The following is a 21,492-nucleotide window of genomic DNA, read 5'->3' as shown; positions in this document are numbered from 1 at the left end:
AAGGATGCCATCACGTTTAGTTTGGCCCTTAGGCTAATCTTAGATGGGCAGATACACTAGCTATAAACTATGAAGGTGAAAAAAACTCTTTCCTCCCCTGAATGTACAACAAATGCCTGTTTAGTGAGTCCTACATTACTGCAGAAGATGTCTCTATGATGACGTACCACCAAAATCTGGCCTGAGATATTTGTTGTATCCCTGGGTAAGATTTCCAAATCCAGGGAGGGATGATGTGACTCTATTCTCCGTGTTGCTGTCAACTCTGTGACCCAGGATGAACTTTCTGGAAATGAAAAAACCGTATCAATTATTACGTGGCAGCAGATACACGGACCATCTGCTGTGCAGCTGCATTCTATCTCTTCTATGTTAAGCAAACACAATCTTCATTCAGCATTTAGGCAGCATTTCTGTAACGTTGGCAGGCACTAATACTTTTTTATACTGCCTGTGGTTATGGGGGAATGTGGGCTATGTCTAATTAGCAATTGATGGCATTGAGAAGAACTTAGATGTGTGATTAAAAAGAACAGTAACTTGTGATATTTATAAGGTAGAACAGACCAGGAGGGAAAGATATTTACAGAAAAAAATCACAGAATACCCAAACCACTGTGCAAAGTTTCAGTAGTATTCCACAAGCAAATTGTAATGACTAGAGGTGGGCACAAAATGAAATATAAATTAAAGTTTGTCACGAACCAGGCCTTTTTTTTTGGTTCATGAACCAGTGGTTCGTTTGAGCTCATTTTTGACGAACTGCGACGAACCATTATAATTTTTAGAGCAGTTCATATGGTTCATTTTTTGGTTTGTCACCGCAGACAGCCTAGCGCCGCTCAATCTGTTACCTAGGCAATGGGGGAATGGGTTTTCTGAGGACCTTCTGCAGCCCTGGAAGTGACAAACTGACGAACCGGTTCGCGAACCGAGCAAGTTCATGGCGGTTCATGAAATGCAATGAACCATGAACTGCAACGAGCTGCCACTTCCCAGTTTGTACCCGCCTCTAAAAACGATTGAATGGGAGAGTGATGAAAATTTCAGAAACATTTTCCTTTGCTTCTGTCTTTTGACATGATTAATGTCACAGGTATCATTCAGTTTTGCACACAAGAAGACCACATCCAGTGGTAATAATAGGGTCTGGCTGAGCGGAGACCATAGTCAGTAGTGGAGTACATACTGAAAGTTCCAAATTCAGTCCCTGGCTTCCACAGTTAAAACAAAGGTCACAGAGACAAGCTACAAGTGATTAATTATACTTGCCTGGCAAGTGAACAGACTCACATGTATTCCTCCCTGTTCACTTGCCCTCCACTTGCCCTCCACTTGATAACTACATGAGTCTGTTCACTTGCTAGGCAAGTGTAATTCGTCACTTGTAGCTTGGCTCTCAGGTAGCAGGAGTTGGAAAGAAAACCATTTCCAGTCAGAGCTGACAATTCTGGCCTAGATGACATCATACTACATATTTACAAGGGCAGAACCCACCTGACTCTGGAAGCTGCTATTTGTGTGAGAGCCTCGCTACAAGTGACATCTTTCATGCGAACGGCACTTGATCATTTTCGCAAGTCTTTCTGGGTACTGAAGTCCCTCTCCCACACCCCTTTTCCTTCTGTTCCTTCCCCTCTCTGTTAGCACGGCTGCCTGAAGAGACGGAGAAAGCCTACAACAGCAGCTTTTGCAAATCGTCTTGCTGGGGGGTGGGGGATGCTCTGGAGAAAGCTGACATGTCAGTGAAGTCCTCCCCTCTCTGTTAGAACTGTTAGGATCGCTGCCTTAAAAGTCAGAGAAAACCTGCGTTTGCAAATCGTTTCTCCAGTCGCAAGCCTGCTCTCAATGATCTTTGGGGGCGGGCAGCTGCAACTTTGCTAATCGTCTTGCTCGGGGAAGGGGGGAAATACTCTAGAGAAAGCTTCCCCCCCTCCCTGAGCAAGACGATTAGCAAAGTTGCAGCTGCCCGCCCCCAAAGATCATTGAGAGCAGGCTTGCGACTGGAGAAACGATTTGCAAACGCAGGTTTTCTCTGACTTTTAAGGCAGCGATCCTAACAGTTCTAACAGAGAGGGGAGGACTTCACCGACATGTCAGCTTTCTCCAGAGCATTCCCCCACCCCCCAGCAAGACGATTTGCAAAAGCTGCTGTCGTAGGCTTTCTCCGTCTCTTCAGGCAGCCGTGCTAACAGAGACGGGAAGGAACAGAAGGAAAAGGGGTGTGGGAGAGGGACTTCAGTACCCAGAAAGACTTGCGAAAATGATCAAGTGCCGTTCGCATGAAAGATGTCACTTGTAGCGAGGCTCTAAGGCTTATTCCCACGAACGCACCACAGGCTGGAATATCTGTTTTCCTGCATGCTGCCGCATTTCAATTTCCCACCAGCAGAAGGAGCTTTTCGACAGGATATTGAAACATTATGGGAGTGAGCACTTGTTCCCTGTGCTTGCTTGATGCTTTGGTTCACCCAGGCTCTGTTTGTTGATACATTTAGGCCAGTGGTTCCCAACTCTTTTTAATGTCAAAAAAATTTGCTCCCCCTTTCCCAATAGTAGTCATACTATTTGTATTTGTTCATTGAGAAAATGCATCATGACAACTAGATCGAAATGACAATGCTTAGTGCAGATATAGATTTGCAGACTTCTGGAGGTCCCTGTGTCCCAAGCTGGGAACTATTGATCTAAAGCTTGTTGTGAGGAACAGAGGAAGAAGGGAGGGAATTGAAGTATGTGGGAAATGGAAGGAACTGGCTCTGGCCAGTCAGCTCCTTCCACACTCAGGCACATTTTGGAGTGAAGTTTAGATATGGTTGGATCGGGACTTGTAGCAAGATAGTCTTTCACGGTGGTCTTTTCATTACACTAAAACATTTGAATAGCTATTTATTTCAGGTGCGCAATTCAGGGCAGGTCCAGTGATTTTTATCTTAGGTTCTCATTCACCTATTTTGTTTTCTCAGTATTTAACCTTTTACTCGTGTTAAATGAATTTATTAATTGGCTTTCCACAGAGCTTTTGGAAAACATGGAAATACTGTACAATTATAAAAAATATTTTAATCTAAAGATCATACAGTATACACATGTGCAGACACCATAAAACAGTGTCCTAATGGATCTGCACTTATTTCTTCTTTCGCTTGTGGTATATTGTACAAGTCTCGATTATGATAGGTTGATAAATTGTCTCGGTCGCCGTATCTCCAAAAGGATATTGCAGAGCTGTCAAAAGTACAGAAGACAGCAACCAAGATGGGTTGGAGCACCTTTTCTATGAGGAAAAGCTGAAGAATCTGGGGCTTTTTAGTTTTGAAAAAAGATGGCTAAGGGGAACATGACAAGAGTTTATCCAATTATGCACGGGGTGGAGCATTTTCTTCCTCACCCATAATACTACAGCTTAAAGGCACCCAATGAAGTTGATGGGCAACAGGAATAGGACAGAGAAAAAGAAATCCTTTATTCCAGAAGTAATTAGGTTGTAGGATTCACTGCCAATGGATGTAGCGATGGTGACAAGCATAGATGGCTTTAAAAGGGGATCAGACAGATTCATGGAGTTGAAGTCCATCAATGCCGGTCAGAGTAAAGGAACCTCCATATAAAGAGATAGCAAACCTCTGAGACCCAGTGCTAGGTGGCAACATCAGAAGAAGGCCTTGGCTTCCATGTCCTCTTTTTCTTGGTCCTCTAAGGTGACTGTTTGGCTGCTGCATGAAACAGGATGCTGCACTAGGTGGACCAATAGTCTGATCCATCAGGGTTCTGCTTATGTTCTTATGACAGTAGTGGTGGCCTATCGTCTGAGGGAGACTCCCTCATGCCCACAGGAAGTATCCCTGGCAGCCAATGGTACTAGATAGGAGCTTGCCCTCACTCTCTAGGGCAGAAAAAGGGGTAAGGGAGCAGCTTTCTCATCCCCTCTGAATTCCAAAGACCCCCTTTTGTTGAGATGTAATGAGGAGCAGAGAATAATTTGAGAGAGCAGGTTGCCAAAAAGTCAGGACAGTAGGTAGGAAATTATTGGGTGAGCATGCCAAAAGAACCCCTCCCTGTCTTCAACATAAATCTATCAGCCTGTCTGCCCCACCTGTAACGTCGGAGCATACTGACACAAAGCCCATGGGGGGTTGATTTTGATTAGAACTTTAAAAATTTGGCAGGGGGAAGATCAATGTCTGCTCTTGTTGCTGTTCCAGATTACTCCTAGATTACAAACCCTGCACTGAATGGCAAAAGTGACCAGAGATGCTTTCGGAGTGACATTCCTACCATGCTTGGGAATCCTTGGGAATGTGAATGATTGTGCAAGATTACTTGGTGTAAGGGACAGCTAATACCATGTGTTGGAATGTGGCCTTACTTTCCCATATAAATCAATCTATATATATAAAGACAAGTGTCCTGACTGACTCATCAATGCCCAGCCCAAACTCCTGGACCTAGAAACGTGAAATTTGGGGAGAACGTTCCTTTCGTGATGTAGAGGCTTACTAAGAAGGGATTTTAAGAAATTCACCCCCTAATGGGGTAAAAAGGGGTAAAATGTGTTTCCTCATAGGGATACAGCTTCCCTGTGTGGCTGGTAAGGTGCTCCCCCCCAACAGCTGTCAACTCAGCCACTCTTCCCTGAGATCATTTGCATATGCAGCCTGATTGATCACCATCCCAACATTCTAAACAGTATGCAGGACACATGCAGTTCCTCAGGACAATGTATCCTGAGGTAAAAATACACTTCCCAGTCTTCCCTTCTAAGGTTGCCAATCTCCTTGTAGGGCCTGGCTTTCCTGTGTGGCTGGGAGGCTGATGGTTAGCTGTGGAACTTTGGGTTCTGAGGTAAAAATCAGGTAAAGAAAACTGCAGACAGTTGAAGAAAGACTGTACGAGACTCCTGAAAAGGGATTTATATAAAAGTCAGTATGGCAACTGAGTTTTTAAATGTTCATGGGGAGATGGTGCATGACCTTTCTAGGGGCCATTTCAATGCGAACCTCTCACATGAACCTGCCGAAGTGCCCACCACACCACTCCTCCCTCAGTCCAACTCCACCTCGCACCTCTTGCAGCCATCACCTCTTACTGCCCCCAAGTAGCCTCCTGGAAGACTTTGTGTAAGATATACCGATGCTAAAAGGAGGAAGCAACTTAGAGATGTGGCAAAGAAATATGCACATTGTACTCCTGTGGTGCACTGAGCAGCAGTGGCCAAGTACCAGCAAGTCCTGAGTCCAAGGGAAAGGTGACCATCCCTGCAGGCCTGGGCACAGTAGTAACGACCCTAGCAGACCTAACAGCCACGATATACCCTGATATCGCCACTATCATGAAGAAGTTCATGGACGGGCTGTGCAAGTGTGCCATTCTGACCCCCAAGAACAACAAGGCTACCATCATTAATGAAACACAACTCCCTCGAAGGGGCAGAAATGGAGTATAGATCTGTGGACTCAGTGGTGCAAATGGATGATGCGGTCCACTACCCTGTGGCTTCCCAGCTCACAAGCTTCTCCTCTAAGTGGGGGCTCCAAAGTAGGGGAAAACTACCAATGAGGTCTACAAAGAGGTCCTTCAGCAGAAAAAAAAAGTTGTACGTATTTTTCACTTTATTTATTGCACTACAATCTTTTCCTTTTAAAAATCTCTTCAATAAATGTTACATCTAGAAATTCACTTCATCAGTTTTCAGCATCAACACGCTTCACTTTATTCAAACACCTTTGTGAAGCTTGGGTACTACGCTATTATACTACAAAACCAACTCAACCCCACCCCCAAACCAAAAAATGTTACATACTCATAAGTATTATAACTGAATTTAAAGTAGTTAAATACCGTAGCAAAGCACAGGCATCAAGCTAGTCCTATATATACTGACAGAGTTCCAAAGCAATATATGTTGACAGGAACTGGCCATATCTTTGGGTCATTCCAGAGCCTAGCTCCTGCTTGCTCCACTAAGTTTCATTTGCAAGGGATTGCCCCTTTCAATTGAGCACATGAAGTACCTTATACTTTAAAGCCCGTAACGGACTGGGCCCAACATACCTGCCGGACCTAGAGTTGCCAGGTCCTTTGAGTCCCCCAGCGGGAGACTTGGAGCCTGGCACTTACCCTCAGAGGCTGCAGTGCACATGCTCCTGGCATGAATGATGATGTCACTTCCAGGAAATGATGTCATCACATGGGTCAAAGGACAGCCCGGGAGCGCTCCCACACTCACCAAAGGGCTGAGTCGCCCCCCGCGGGCCTGATTCTGCCTGAAATGGGCCCATTGTGGGGTGCAGGAGCATGCTGCAGTGGGGCATGGGAGTGCGCTGCGCTGCCCAGGGGTGCGCCGCGCCACTGGGGGGCCACTCTGGAGGGCGTGCCCCCTGTTGGCCAGGTAAGTAGGGGTGAGTGGAGGAGATGGGAACAGGGGATCCCCTGCCCCGGGCAGGGGATTGGGAAGCCTAGCCGAACCACCTCTCCCATTATGTCCCCCAGAGGGCCTTGCACTCTGCAGATAAGCAGCTACTGGTGGTTATCCCTGGCCTAAGGGACATTTGCCTGGCCTCAATCATGGCCAGGGCCTTTTTAGCTCTGGCTCCAGCCTGGTGGAACACACTCCCAATAGAGATCTGGGTCCTGCGGGATTTGTTACAGTTCTGCAGGGCCTGTAAGACGGCGGTGTTCTGCTGGGCCTTGTGTCTTTCCCATCCCTGCCATCTGATTCTTCCCACTGGAGATTCTGAGGATTGAACCTGGGACCTTCTGCATGCTGAGTAGATGCTCTGTAAATGAGCCACAGCACCACAGTGGGGCTTCTTCCATTAGCAGAAGAGTTAGGGGGTATGAGGGTTGCCAGCCTCCAGATGGTAGCTGGAGATCTCCCAGAATTACAATTGATCTCCAGGTGACAGAGATCAGTTCCCCTGGAGAAAATGGCTGCTTTAGAGTGTGGACTGTATGGCATTATACCATTCTGAAGCCCCTTCCCTTCCCAAACCCCACCCTCTCCAGGCTCCATCCCCCAAATCCCCAACCTGGACCAGGCAACCCTAGAGGGTATTGTTACTCAATTCCCCTTCCTCACTGCAGAACCCTTTACTCGCAAGCTAGGAGAAATCATGGAGATCCACCTCTATGGGCGACTTGCATTTAAGATCCAATCTATTGTAAATACAGAGTACATTTGAGCATGTATAGATATTATCTTATAGAAAATAGGGAGATAGCCCACCAAATTAAGCAACTCTTTTTTCCTGATCACATCTTATTCTGGCATCTGGCAAAAAGAATGCAACTCCAGTCAAGCCAGAAATGGATTGGCCAGGTGGCAACACTAGAAAGGTGACATAAATCAGATGTTTTGTTTTGCAACAGTGGATCTGGTTTCCTCACTACTAGTCACTGGACTTGAGCACCAGACCTGGGGAAATTGTATGGCTTCTTCCAGCCTCATTTTTGATGGTTTATATGTGTGTGTTTCGCAAACTCTTTGTGGGTTAATGGCCAACTTAAAATTAGCGCACAGCCTGATGGAGTAATATATATAAATGAGTAACTGCCTTTCTTTTCTGCCTTGGAGAGGAAATGCTGGGGTTCTTGCCAGTATTTCAAGATAGTCTGCAAACTAACGCCCAGTTCCTAAATCTGCTCACTTGGAAGCATGCTTCAGATTGTGGTCTTGGAGAACTGTGAGTGATATCTGTCACTCAGTAAGAATATGTTAATTCAAACCTTTAAGGTTTACACAGGGCTAGCGTTCAGTACAGGGGAAAAACCAGGGCCCTGTGGGACTTGTTACAGTTCTGCTGGGCCTAGGGATGCCAGACCCCCGCTGGGAGCGGGGGATCCCCCACCTCCACCCCCACACCCTGGCCCTGCTGACCTGGCCAGTGGGGGGAGCGCGCCATCCGTGCACGTTCCCCTGCGGCGCTGCGTGCTCCTGTGTGCTGCTTTCACCAGGATCAGGCCCGTTTTGGCCAGGATCAGGCCCATTTTGGCCAGGATCAGGGCCACTGCAGAGCATGGAAGCGATCCTGCCCTCTGCAGGGGCCCAAAATGCACCCGTTTCAGCCCAGATCAGGCTCATTTCTGGCTGGTTTTGGTGTGGATCGGGCCCGTTTTGAGCCGCTGCGAAGCGCAGGAGCATTCCTGCACTCTGCAACTGCCCAAAATGGGCCCATTTTTGCCTGGATTGGGCCCATTTCAGGCTGCTGTGGAGCACAGGAGCACTCTCGCGCTCCAAAGTGGTTCAAAATGGGCCCGATCCATGCCAAAACGGGCCCGAAATGAGCCCGATCTGGGCCAAAACAGGCGTGTTTTGGGCTCCTGCAGAGTGTGGGTGTGCACCCACAGGCTGTGTGATGATGTCACTTCCCAGAAGTGACACCATCATGCTTGCGGGGCACATCCCCCACCAAAACACATAAGTGCCAGGCCCCAATCTCCTGCTGAGAGGTTGAGGGGACCTAGCAACCCTAGCTGGGCCTATAAGATGGAGATGTTCTGCCAGGCCTACAGTAGTGGTTGAGGTGTGGGCGAACTGCCTGGTCAGCATCTCTGCTGTGGCCTTTGGTCCACTTGTTTTACATTTTGTTGACCTGCCTGCCCTATCTCCAAGGTACTGGTGTGTGGAATGTATTATGGCAAATCATCACATGCTGCATCTTAGATTGTGGGTTTTTTGTACTGGAATTATGAAATTGTGTATTTTATCTTTTATTGTGTTTCATTAATTTATTGTACCACTTTATGATGTTGTAACCCGCCCTGAGCCAGCTAATGGGGAGGAGGGGACAAGTAATCTAAAAAATTAAATTAAAGACCACAAAGGACATCTCTCTCAGCCTTCAAACATCTGTTAGGATCAAAACAGACATTAATACTAGGGAAAACTATGCAAGAATCTTCCCAGCATTTTTGAAAGGGCAATAGTAGCCACGTGGGACTGAATTCAGATGAGGCTGCAGTGGGGTAGGAGAGCTGTGAGAATTTAACATTTGTCCACAGCATGGTTTTGCTGATTAATATCAACACACACATACCTTGGGTCGGATCAAGTGATGCGGCGAGTGGAAATGAAAATGCACTTATTGCAGTTCTACTTGTGCACACAATAATGCAACAGCTGCCGCAACACAATGTCTAATATGATTTTAACAGAATAACCTATGCACATGAAGCAATGGAATGAAAAACAGATGGGTCACATAATTTCATTAATTTGGTTTTGAAATTTTATCCAGAAAAACACCTTGCGCTATGTCTTTCCCTTCCTCAAGGACTGGTGCACACAGAATAGTTTTATGGGATCCCACCTGCGATATTGGAAGCCTGGAGGGAAGGAAAGGGCATTATCTTTGCCTCATCATTAACATCCCAGGGCTAATAAACAGCCTGGAAGAAGGTTGGCTTCAATTTGGCAAAACAATAATGGAGGAGAATGGTTTTTAGGCCCTTCTTCCCCCATACCACAGCCCAGATGTAAATATAACTACTATGGCTCTTTTGAGAATTCTAGGAAGACCACTTCACAGATTTCCTAGCACCATGAGAAAGAACACATGATACTGTTGGTGAGACCATGTGCGCGTTTATGAGAGAGAGCTAGAAAGATCAAAACAATTTCATCAAATTCTTGCCCATTGGGTCTGAGGGAAATGTTCACTGGTTTTTGTATCAAACGCCCTTTCATCAAAGTAAAATTTCCCCCTGAAATCTTAAGTCAACCTGTGTGACAATCTGATGTTTTTGAGGCAGTTTACAAAGGAGTAGCTTCCAAGCTTTTGTGCTATATCGGTTCCACACACGCCATGAAAGTATTTCTTCCGAACACCTCAGATCGCCTATCATTTTGCCTCGGTGGCAGCTAAACCTCTCACCAATTCACAGGTTCTCCATACTTAGAATGACTGTTACACAGGGGTCATTTTGTAGAAAAAGAGCTGGAGGAACTCATTAGCATAACTCATTAGCATATGCCACGCCTCTTGCCATCAACGGAAGTGTGTCATTAGTATAACTGATTTGCATTTGCCACACCCCCTGACATCACCTATCCTGGCTGTTTTGGACCCAATCCTGGCCATTCAGGGCTGAAATTGGGCCCCAAATGGCAAAAGGAGCTGAAAATGGCTGAAAAGGGGCTCAAAATGGTCAGGATTGGGCTGCTGCTGAGCGGGAGAGTGATCCACCACCCATCAGAGGCCTAATCCGGGCCGTTTCAGCCCCAATCCAGGTTGAAACGGGCCTAAAATGGCCGAGAGTCAGGTGGGCAGGGCCACCAGACATGTGACCTCTTTGGGGAACTGCTGGAACTGCATTCCTGTGCATTCCCCCTTGAAATGAGCCCTGCTGTTACACATTCAATGAGCCTCATGTACTAGTTATACAACAATATAATATGTACATGGTTGAAATGTGCTGTAGGAAGGCAGGGCCGGCACGCCCATTGAGGCCAGGTAGGCGGTGGCCTCAGGCGCGGGGTGCCGGAGGGAGCGCCGGAGGAAGCGCGGGGGGCGGGAGCACACGCCACAGAGCTGCAGCCTCCTATCCCTCCTGCCCCGCGCTGCTGCCGCCTCCAGCATACGCCCCCGGCCGGGCGCAGCCACCATAGGCAGGCATCTGTGGTGGCGCAGGCAACCGAGTGGGAGAGCTCGGAGGCCACCCGCACACCATCAGAGCCGACCGCCGCAGCGATTAGGCCGGCGGCGGCACACACATTCCCGTGATGACATCATGTGTGATGTCATCACGCAGGCTGGTGCACGCGCGCTTGCGTGCGCGGGGGGGGAGTGTGCCCGGCCAGCCACGAGCGCCGAAAACCCTTGCGCCACCCCTGTAGGAAGGAGGGAAACCAGTGTAAATAATGCTGAGGCAGAGTGATGATGAGGCTTGGTTCTAGGGCACCATTTAGGTTTGATAGTCTATATTGTGTCTTTTAGCAATATTTGGAGAAGATGAGCTGCCTTCTTTCTAATGAAAAAAGAACTGTCCTCATGAGGGGAAAGAACAGCATTTTCCACATTGCCCTTATTCTGAATCCTGAGCTGTTCTGAAACTCCATATTTATGCCTATCAAAACACTTCAGACACCTTGCCCAGAATTCACCTTCAGGTGGTAAGCTATGTCCTAGCCACAGAAAACTGCCTCTGAGCTCAAATGTATTAGAAAGGCTCCCCATACCCAACTCCTTGGTTCAGATAACCAAGGCTCGTTTTCTTCCATAAACAGTTTAGTTTCATCACAGGTAGGCTTGTATATTTCAACATACCCTTGAAATAGAAGAAAAAGCCACACAGAGATGGAGGAATAATAACTGCAGCACATTTGTGAAGAATGTTTCACCACTGACTGTGATGGTTTATTTTATCAATGATCTGTGAAAAAAGCAGAGAAATATTTCTTTTAAGGAAATGCAATCATTTTGTAATTTTATGAAAATGTGGGTTGTTCTATATTGGGACAAGACAGGAGTCCAGTGGCATCTTAAAGATTAACAAATTTATTCCAGCATAAAATTTTCTGAGTCATCAGAGCTCACCTCATTAATTGTACATGCAAATGAGATATTGTCGAAGGCTTTCACAGCCGGAAAACCCACAACAGCCAAATGAGATATATTTATACTTAAGTTACGGGCATACAATGTATGTATCTAATGAAGGGAGCTCTTACATTTGAAAACTGATGTAGGAATAAAATTTGTTAGTCTTTAAGGTGCCACTGGAGTTTGGGGGTTGCTATTACCAAACAACAACAGCAACAACAACAAATCAGGTAATCGTGCTGAAAGCTTCTCATTTCAAACATGGCCTATAAATGCAGTAATTTACCGTCAATAACTTCCAGCCTAGCAGACAAATCGGCAAACCCGTATTTGTTTTTCGTTTGGCATATGTAGACACCTTTGTCTGACTCCTTGAGTCTTTGAATTTGTAACCAGCTGGTTACGCTCTATTTCCAAAGTCCAGTTCTTGCCTGAGAAAAATAAAGCAATGCAATTGGTAGAGTAGCACGGCTAAGAAAAACGGAAAAATAAAGACAAACAGTAAATATCTAGGATGACATGTTTTATTCTGTTGCTACTGACTAACAAAGCTACCTGTCTGGAACTATGTGTATTTGTGCCAGCGTTATGAATTTCTGGTTGGTCACTGGCGCTGAACAAAACACTAACCCTAACCTAATCCTTGGTTTGATTCATCATAAGCTTTCTTATGACAAACATCCTAAATAAATGGTACACATTAACCCTTTTCAGACATTGCAGTCTATGCTGACTAGGAGGCTAGCAAACACAGGTTCATCTTCCTGATATGCCCAGTCATGTGGAGCAACATGTGGATTTTCAGCTTCAGTACTTACTACACCACACCCTGAAAAATCCGGTCTTGGAGTAGCATTTACAGAGGCTGTAGGCTCATACAACACCTGCACAATGCCTCTTTTAGACAATATGGCAACCATGCATATTGGGAGGAGGGAGGGGGGCGGTAAACAAGTGTCCACTATACATGTGGCAGGCTTCCAGGATGCAGGATCATAACATCTGAAAAGGGCTTTATCAATGTCACCAAAGGTTTAATCACCAGGTTTGAAAAACAAATGTGTTAAGTACATAATGTTCAGGAGCTGGGGTCATTTCCTAGAAAAAGAGCTGGAGGAACTCATTAGCATAACTCATTAGCATATGCCACACCTCTTGCCATCGCCAGAAGTGTGTCATTATTATAACTGATTTGCATGTGCCACACCCCCTGACATCACCTATTCTGGCTGTTTTGGACCCAATCCTGGCCATTCAGGGCCGAAATTGGGCCCAAAATGGCAAAAAGGAGCTGAAAATGGCTGAAAAGGGGCCCAAAATGGTCAGGATCAGGCCGCTGATGAGTGGGAGAGTGATCCACCACCCGTCAGAGGCCCGATCCGGGCCGTTTTGGCCCCAATCCAGGCCGAAATGGGCCCAAAATGGCCAAGAGTCGGGTGGGCGGGGCTATCTGACATGTGACCTCTTTGGGGAACTGCCAGAACTGCGTTCCTGTGCATTCCCCCTCGAAATGAGCCCTGCTCAGCAGTATTACCAGGGCTTATTTTGAGGGGAAACGCGCTTCAGCTTCCCTCAAGTTTTGATGGGAAATGTAGGCGTCCTGGTTTTACAGCTTGGCTCTCCATTAATGCTGCAAGACCAGGATGCTACATTTCCCATCAAAACTTGAGGGAAGCTGACAAGTGTCCAACCTGTGTCATTCGTCACTTGTAGGTTGGCTCTCAGTCATGATGTCCAAACCTTTAGAACTCCTTCCCCAGGGAGATTCATCTGTATCCCTCTGTTCTTGTCTTCCATCAGCAGGTAAAGACTGCTTTGTTTTGTCTGGCATACCTTTTTTACCTCCAGTTGGGCTGTTTTTGATAATAATAATTATACTGCATATGTGCAGTCAATGTTCATCAGATCAGGTGGCCAAAGCTTTACAGATGCCTGCATCAATTTTTGTCAGTGTTAACCTTCTTGTATATGCCGAAACTCTGGTTGATTGCTAACAGAAAAAAGAGTCATCGCCCTTTAAAGCTTACACTTCAATAGATCTGTCCACTTTTTAGGTGTCCCGAGACTGCAGCAGATTTGACTTGAATTTGTTACAAGTATGTGAAATACAAAACCAGCTGCGCATGTGTGAAAGATCTTGTTAATGCATCAATGAAACTTTATTGTTGCCTTGCATTTGTAAAAGTAACTTAAAAGCAAGTGTTGGCATTGCTTACACCATTGATTCGTTCCCAGGAGGTATTGTTGTTTAGAACACAAGTATGAAATCGCTATAGTTGAAAGTAGTTTCGTTGATTTTTCTGGGAGTGGATGTGTGTCTCTTGGCTTCAGGCCCTGAGGTTATACAGGATCGGGCTCATCAAAGCCTGAACAATAGAACCAGTCAGCCTTCACCTAGGTCAAATCCACATTACTCATTCTAAGTCGCATTTTCCCCGCATTCCCCACGCAATCCCGAGTGCCGGTCACATTACCTCATTAAACAGACGCATTTCATTCGCATTTCTCCCAAATATGTGGTCACAGGTTTTCAATGGGAGTTTCACGGTGGCCGTGAACGGGCCAATGCGCAATTTACGTGGTTTTTTTTAAAAACTACCCCCCTTCCTGTCTCTCCGGCCGTTCCGAGAGTTCCTATTGGCTGATTCAACTTGCAAGTGCTCCGTAGTCTGCAAAAGACTGTTTTTGACTTCATAGCATTGGATTTATTGATTATGCTGTTTCTGAATCAAATCTGGTAGTTTGAAAAATCATTTTGGGGTGAATCCATCCTCAGAACGGACTCGCGAAACTTCCTTTTTAACTGTTTTTTTTATTTTTTTTATTTTATATTACTGTAATATCGAAATTACGAAATATCAAAATAATGACACTCCAAGGAAGTGAAACTTCAGTAAAATTCAGGCACTGAACTGTCCTGCATAGGAAATGCCCACGAAAGCTTCCCACATGCTTCCAAATTTCCAAAAAAGAAACAGGAGAGAGCCATCAGTGCTGTCAGTGGGGGAAAGAGAGGCATCATTATCTTCAATGATGTTTCTTTATAAGGCAAGATCGAAATAACGGAAAAGTGCGCTAAAAAAATATTTTAAAAATGGGCGGGAAAAAAAGGTCCCGCCCCAAAAAGCGGTTTTCGAGTGGCCGTGTGACCGGAGGGACGCGCGAGAAAGACGGATTGGAAGCAGGAATGTGAACGAAGAGGAAAAAATCGCGGATTGGAGGCAAACGGAAGTTATCCGATAAACATGCGGGTAATGGGTGAATGTGGATTCGACCCTAATGTAAGACTATTCTGTGTTGCTTGACTCTCCACCTTATGCACTCCAAAAATGAAACAATGGAACTGCCTTCACTTAGTTGAAACAATCTTCTAAACAATCCTGAGGGACCTGGGGCTCGGCTGAAGTTTATCAGGAGTTCCTTCGTGGGAAGATCAATAAGTGAAGTCATGCTTTCCTGAAATACATCATGCCCTTCCCTGAAAGATATTCTCCTCTGTCTTAGAAGAGAGGGTGGTGTGCTCTTAGTTCAGGCTGTGAAACAGCTTTGTTGTTTCATGTAATATTTCAGGTGGGAAGCCAGGTTGGTCTGCAGTGGAAGGGCAAGATATGAGTCCAGTAGCACCTGAAAACCCCACAAGATTTCCAGGTTATAAGCTATTGAGAGTCTCAGGAGTGTATACCCTGAAAATCTTGCGGATCTTTCCGGTGCTATTGGACTTGAATTTTGCTCATGTAATGTTGTGTCAGCTTTTCATGATAGAAAATCAACTTCACAAAAAGTGCTGTTTCAAAAAGTATGGAAAGGTCTGCGGGCAGGGAGAGCTTCCGCTGATAAAATGGAGTCTCTACAGGCCTAGAATCTTCACTTCATAAAAGCTAGCAATATTATTTGAGGTTAGTTGCCTTGGTAGAGGGCCAAAAAGATATTCAGACGTTTGTGAAAATCACTCATTCTACACAGGCTTTGTTAACACAAAAAATAGCAAGAATGAACTAACTATGGTTATATATTTCCAGAAGAAGTTTCAAATATGGATAACATTGTTTGGTATATGAAATCACAAGATAATTACTTAGTCGAGAACTTTCGTCCTTGAAGCAGCTATTGTTAAGAGAAGGTTTTGAAACCCTATAAATATGACAAGCTAAACTGATAGACAGCTGCTTCTTAGAACAGGCTCCTTGCCTGTGACCTTCACATTTTTGGGTAAGATACTTCTTTGGACTCATGTAATTGTTCTCCTTTAATGATCTACGTAGTTATAACAGATGGTATGTTTTTCTGTTGACTGAGTTGATATCAAGAATACTGAATAATTATTTTGCAATAATAAAGGTTTAAAATGGAAGCAGAGACTCCATAATAGTATTAGTTGTGTACAATACCCAGTAACGAACCTAAGACGTCATCTGTGGTATACCTGTGGTATACCTCTTGTCAGGAGTTAAATAATTTGATACAGAAAAGCTAATTAGACGCCAGTTTGATGTAACGGTTAAGAGCGCATGACTTTAATCTGGAGAACCGGGTTTGATTCCTCACTCCTCCACTTGAAGCCAGCTGGGTGACCTTGGGTCAGTCACAGCTTCTAGCTCTCTCAGCCCACCCACCTCACAGGGTGTTTTGTTGTGGGGATAATCATGACATACTTTGTAAACTGCTCTGAGTGGGTGTTAAGTCATCCTGAAGGGCGGTATATAAATCGAATGTTATTCTTATTATGTTATTATCAGGGCTTCTTAAATACATGCCTATTTTTGAGTCAGGCCTGACCCGAGTCATCTAGAACAATATGTTTAGTCGCTTTGATTCTTTTTTCCTTTTGGGATGTGGAAGAGTGATCTTCACCCTTTCCAAACCTGAGAACCCACAAAAACTGAGTCAGGGTGGTTTAGTGGTTAAGAGGGACTCTAATCTGGAGAACCGAGTTTGATGCCGCACTCCTCCACTTGAAGCCAGCTGGGTGACTTGGGTCAGTCACAGCTCTTCCATAGCTCTCTAAGCCCCACCCACCTCACAGGGTGTTTTGCTGTGGGGATAATAATGGCATACTTTGTAAACCACTCGGAGTGGGCATTAAATTGTCCTGAAGGGCGGTATATAAATCGAATGTTGTTGTTGTTGTTATAACTGGTACATGGAAATAACTGCAAGTGGGTCTTGAGTTGACACCTTGCTCCATTGTTTGTTGGATTGTTCATAATTTCATAGGTATAGGACTGTGTTTATTTCTCCCTTTGTAAAGGATCTGGCCTGTGTCCCAGCCCATCATAAACTACAGATCCTTTTGGCTGGAAGTGATCATAATATTACTGTGGCACTAGCCAGATTCTTCTCCTATGAGATTAAATCTAATAGATAGCCAGAGCTGGACAACTCGGTGTTAGAGTTGGGTGGTGTCAGTTATATCTATCATTATTATTATCATTATTTGTTGTTAACATTATAATTGCTTTCTGTTCTTCTGTATTGTTAATGCTCTAGACTGTAGCCAGAAGAGCAGACAATAAAAGCAATTGTCGTGATTGAACTGTAAGTGGGGGTGAGACTAGGAAAATCTGAACTATCCCACCTCTGTGGTAGGTACCCAGGCTTCACTGTGATCTTTCCCAAAATTTCACACCAAAACAGATATGGGAAGGATTGAAGAAAAGCTGGGCGAAACCCTGGAGGTGCATGATGCTACATGATAATGTGGGAAAGCAGGAAAAAAACAGTGTCCCATGAACATTAAACCTAGATCGAATAACCAGTTAAGGTCTATGAGCAGAACCACAAGTGACAAAAGGCACAGATTGGACACTTGTCAGCTTCCCTCAAGTTTTGATGGGAAATGTAGGCATCCTGGTCTTGCAGCTTGGCTCTCTGACTGCTGTCCAGTGGACATTTCAACTGTCACTTGTCCAACATTCCGCCAAGCTGTCTACATTTCCCATCAAAACTTGAGGGAAGCTGGCAAGTGTCCAATCTGTGCCTTTTGTCACTTGTGGTTCTGCTCTAAGACTCATTGAGATTTTCTTCATAGTTAGAACTGCACTGCATATTTCATTTGGCTACTTAAGATTATTATCTGGCATCTCCCCCAGCCCTGATCATCAGATAATTTTACAAAACCCACCAAGATTGTCTTTGTACATTTGTCAATATTTGATCATGTTTAAACATGAAATCTGGTTTGAACAATCTGCCACGGAATGTGCAAATATGTACCATAAAAAGAAATAACAAGTTTATAAGGTGGAGAAGAGGAGGACTTGGCGGGGCGGGGGGGGGGGGACCTGGTGGGATGTGGGACTTTCTTGTTAATAATAAACCAGTGAAATCCTAAACAGAGTTACTCCAGTCTAAGCCCATTGATTTCAGTGGGCTTAGAGTGGAGTAACTTTGCTTAGGATTTCACTGGACATTGGTTAAACTGCCTATCATCACTTGGAAAAAAGAATTACCTTCACGTTCTAGAAATCCACTTTGGATATCAGTGAGAAAAGTGGGCTAACAACAACAACAACAACAACAACAACAACAACAACAACAACAACAACAACAACAACAACAACAACAACAATAATCTGTGAGATTAACTGTGGAAGAGATGGAGGAATTTTCATAGTTTATATCTCAAAATATATTTCCAACTAATATAAGCTACCGTTGTCTTTTCTCTTGCCCTTCTGAAATCTTCAGTAAATGACTTTCATCAAATTTTTAAGAGTTACACATTTGCCCCAATCCTGCTAGAGGACATATACACATGGCAACAACTGTAGCTGGATAAACAGAGAGAGCCCTGTTGACCAGAGTCTGTCTACATGAGACATCTTATACCAGGACATTCAGGTGTAGGGAGACACAATGTTAGCTGGGAAGCATAGTTTAAAAAGACAGAGCTGAAGGCTCTGTCAATTTCATTTCTCTGCACAGAGCTGGCAGAGATCACTCCTCAGAGAGTTTGTTAATTTCATCTTCACCTCCCAGAAGGCTCTGTCAATTTCACCTCCCCTTCAGGGGCCATCTAGCTCAAAATCTTGCTTCCCATAATGGCCATCTAGATGCCAGGAGAAATCCTACAAGCAGCTGAAGCCTTCCTCCTGCTCATTGCCCCCCCCCAAGCAACTGACTTGGAGCATGGAAATTTCATTCAGCCATCATGACAAACACCTGCTGATAGCCCTATCCCTGCATAATTGTAGACAAGTAGACACTGTTAATGGATTTCATACTTGCTAAATGTGGGGTAATTGATTTTTTAAATGTGTGGGAAGGAGGATTGCTGGGGGAGAGGAACTTTGCAATTCCGCCCCACCCCACCCCGAACCGCTCTAGATGGAATTGCAAAGTTCCGCCCCCCCCCCCCCACTGGATGGAATTGCAAAGTTCCTCTGCCCCAGCAATCTTGCATGGCTCGGTCTTTGAAAACTTTTACCTTAAGACCTGGAAGATTCCACCCAGAGTGGCGGGTGGGGGGGGGGAGACTAAAGGCTTGCAGTTGCACCCATAAAAACATTGCATCACATGATACTTGAAGAACACGTGCCAGATGTCTTGTGTAGAGAGACTCTTAGAAACATATCTCCTTCAAGAACATGGAAGGAATGTGGAAGAATCAGGGGCTGTGCTGTATAGGGTTGGATGCAGAAGAGTTTTTCCCACCACCTTTTTCTTTCTATGGCCTGTCATGACCCCGTTTCCCCCATCTTGATTGTGCTGCTGGACAACCTTCCCCTGTTGAATTTCTTCAGCCTCTTGGCAGAATTCACTAACACCAACCCTCTGGATCTGAGTTCAGTGGCACCTTAGAGACTTGTGAGATTTTCAGGGTATAAGCATTCGAGTCAGAGCTTCTTTCTTCAGATGAAGAAGCAGAGCTTCAGGTGATGAAGGGAGCTCTGACTCCCAAGATCTCATACCCTGAAAATCTGGTTGGTCTCTAAGTGCCGCTGGACTCCAATCCTGCTGTTCCACTGCAGACCAACATGGCTCCCCACCTTAAATTGACCCTCTGCAACACCTGTTCAGGTTGGGTATTGAACTTACTACACAGTATTGGTGTATTTTTGCTTGTTGAGGAGGCTGGAGAAGTTGATTGCTACTCCACCTCATCAAAGTTGCCGCATAGGATTCTGCAAGTTTCAGTCCTATCTCACGTGCTACTTGGTCATAACATGAGGAGACTAGGAGAGGTCATGCAAGGAATATGGAGATCAGTGTCAGCCATAGGCCCGCTGGGAGATAGCTTAGCCCTTTGCCCCACGGAACAGCACTGCAGGACAGCAGGCAAGCGATCTGTGCCTCTGCCAAGCCAGCTGTGCCCGGTCACTTCTCTTTCCTGCTTCATCTCCCTCGCATTATCAGCAAGCCAGGTGGACTTGCGGCAAAGGAAGGGAATGTCCAGATGGACTGGGCTTGCCTATCCTTACCCAGCCAATATCTGTAAACACAACAAGGTGACAATTTTGTCTTGAATCACCTTATGGATGCCAAATATTTTTATTTCAAGCTGCATGGGCCTCCCTGAAAGGCAGCTGTAAGAGATCAGGGCTCAACCCTAAAATATCTTTGAAGATAGAAAGAAATTTGACAGACAGTGCTAGCCGTACTGAATTCTTCCTTCTCCTTCTTTTATCTCCCCCTCCCATCTTCACCATGACCCCAGTTACACCCTGTCAGGCATTTCGCTTCCACTGGCAATGAAAAATCACGACCTTACAGCCCAGACTTCAGAAAACTTTGTACTTAAGGAAAGGACATGATTCTCCTCGGAGTTCCTGCCATGGTATGACTTGCTCAAAGCAGAATGCCTTGAGGAAGATGCAAAGGGGACAGGATTGTTGCTATTAATACGTTCGGTTCATCCTTCCCCACAAATTGCCCCAGCTCTGCACCTGATCCGTCATTCCACTTGCTAGCATTACACTGAAGCTCTCAAATGTAACTGCAAAGAAAGTAAGACTGTGAAAAAAAAGGATCCACTTGCCAAGCCAGTATCTACTCAAACGAAGGTCCAATTAACTCACCGCTGGCCTTTGTTCTGTTGCAACCAATAACCTACTTCGGTCCCTGCTGTCTGAGCTCAGTCACATTCTGTTCTGTCAGAAGGATTTTTCACTCATTCAAGCAAGCATGTTTCTTCACCTGACCTCTGCAGGGAGAGATCTCCCTTTCCTTAAAGGGACACAAACTGCAGGTGTGCAGGTTTAATCCGCTTTTCCCCACGACGATGCCTGTAACACGATTCGCAGGGCCCCTCCCCTTTTGGCATTGTCCCAACCCATAACATCATTTATGTTCAAACTTTTGCAGCAAGACAATTTTTCTCAGTTGCGTCATCACAGGCTGTTCCTTCCACCTGCCTGCAGATCTGTTCCATTCAGAGGCCTCTGGACTGGCCCTTTTCTATACTGGCATTTGCAATATAGGAAACAGAGAGTAGAAAAATACTATCTTGCCATTGTTGATACTATATCCAGCACAAGAAGTATATACAATTCTCATTCTTTTGCTTTAGAAAGCATGTGTTCTTTTAAGGAGTTATGCGCAATGCAACCCAAAGCATTTTTGCTCAGAAGTAAGTCATACTGAGCTCAGTGCAGCTGACACTTCAGTGTGTTTACGACTGTAGCGTAGCTAGGGTTGCCAACTCTCTGAGCGACTGTGCAAATGCTGCTCTGGCCAAATAGACACTCTCAGCATTGTCTATTCGACTGTGACATGCTCAATGTGGCAAGAGATCGCTGGATAAAACCTTATATCCAGGGGTCTAGCTGTGTGTTGCATAACTTGAGGTTTCTTTTAGCAGGGGTGGATTTAAATGTTATATTATATTAAAATTATATTTAATATTATTGGCAGTTGCCAAGTTCCTCTCTCAGGGCCAAACTACAAGTGACAAATGACACAGGTTGGGCACTTGTCAGCTTCCCTCAAGTTTTGATGGGGAATGTAGGCA

At 45.1% G+C, this 21,492-nt stretch overlaps 1 protein-coding gene across 1 annotated transcript in view; it reads right to left on the bottom strand.

Moving 5' to 3' along the window:
* GABRP (gamma-aminobutyric acid type A receptor subunit pi) overlaps positions 1 to 20,703 on the bottom strand; it is a 46,872-nt gene extending 26,169 nt beyond the window's left edge. The window contains exons 1-4 of the mRNA XM_054980760.1: positions 20,561 to 20,703; positions 11,830 to 11,974; positions 11,268 to 11,373; positions 168 to 286 (exon numbers count right to left, since the gene is read on the bottom strand). Of these exons, the coding sequence (XP_054836735.1) occupies positions 168 to 286; positions 11,268 to 11,323 (175 nt within the window). The 5' untranslated portion in view covers positions 11,324 to 11,373; positions 11,830 to 11,974; positions 20,561 to 20,703. The remainder of the gene's footprint in view (positions 1 to 167; positions 287 to 11,267; positions 11,374 to 11,829; positions 11,975 to 20,560) is intronic.
* Between the last annotated feature and the right edge of the window lie 789 nt (positions 20,704 to 21,492).

Source organism: Eublepharis macularius, chromosome 1, assembly GCF_028583425.1.
Source record: "Eublepharis macularius isolate TG4126 chromosome 1, MPM_Emac_v1.0, whole genome shotgun sequence".
Taxonomy (NCBI): Eukaryota; Metazoa; Chordata; class Lepidosauria; order Squamata; family Eublepharidae; genus Eublepharis; species Eublepharis macularius.
This window is presented reverse-complemented; position numbering and strand designations above follow the sequence as displayed.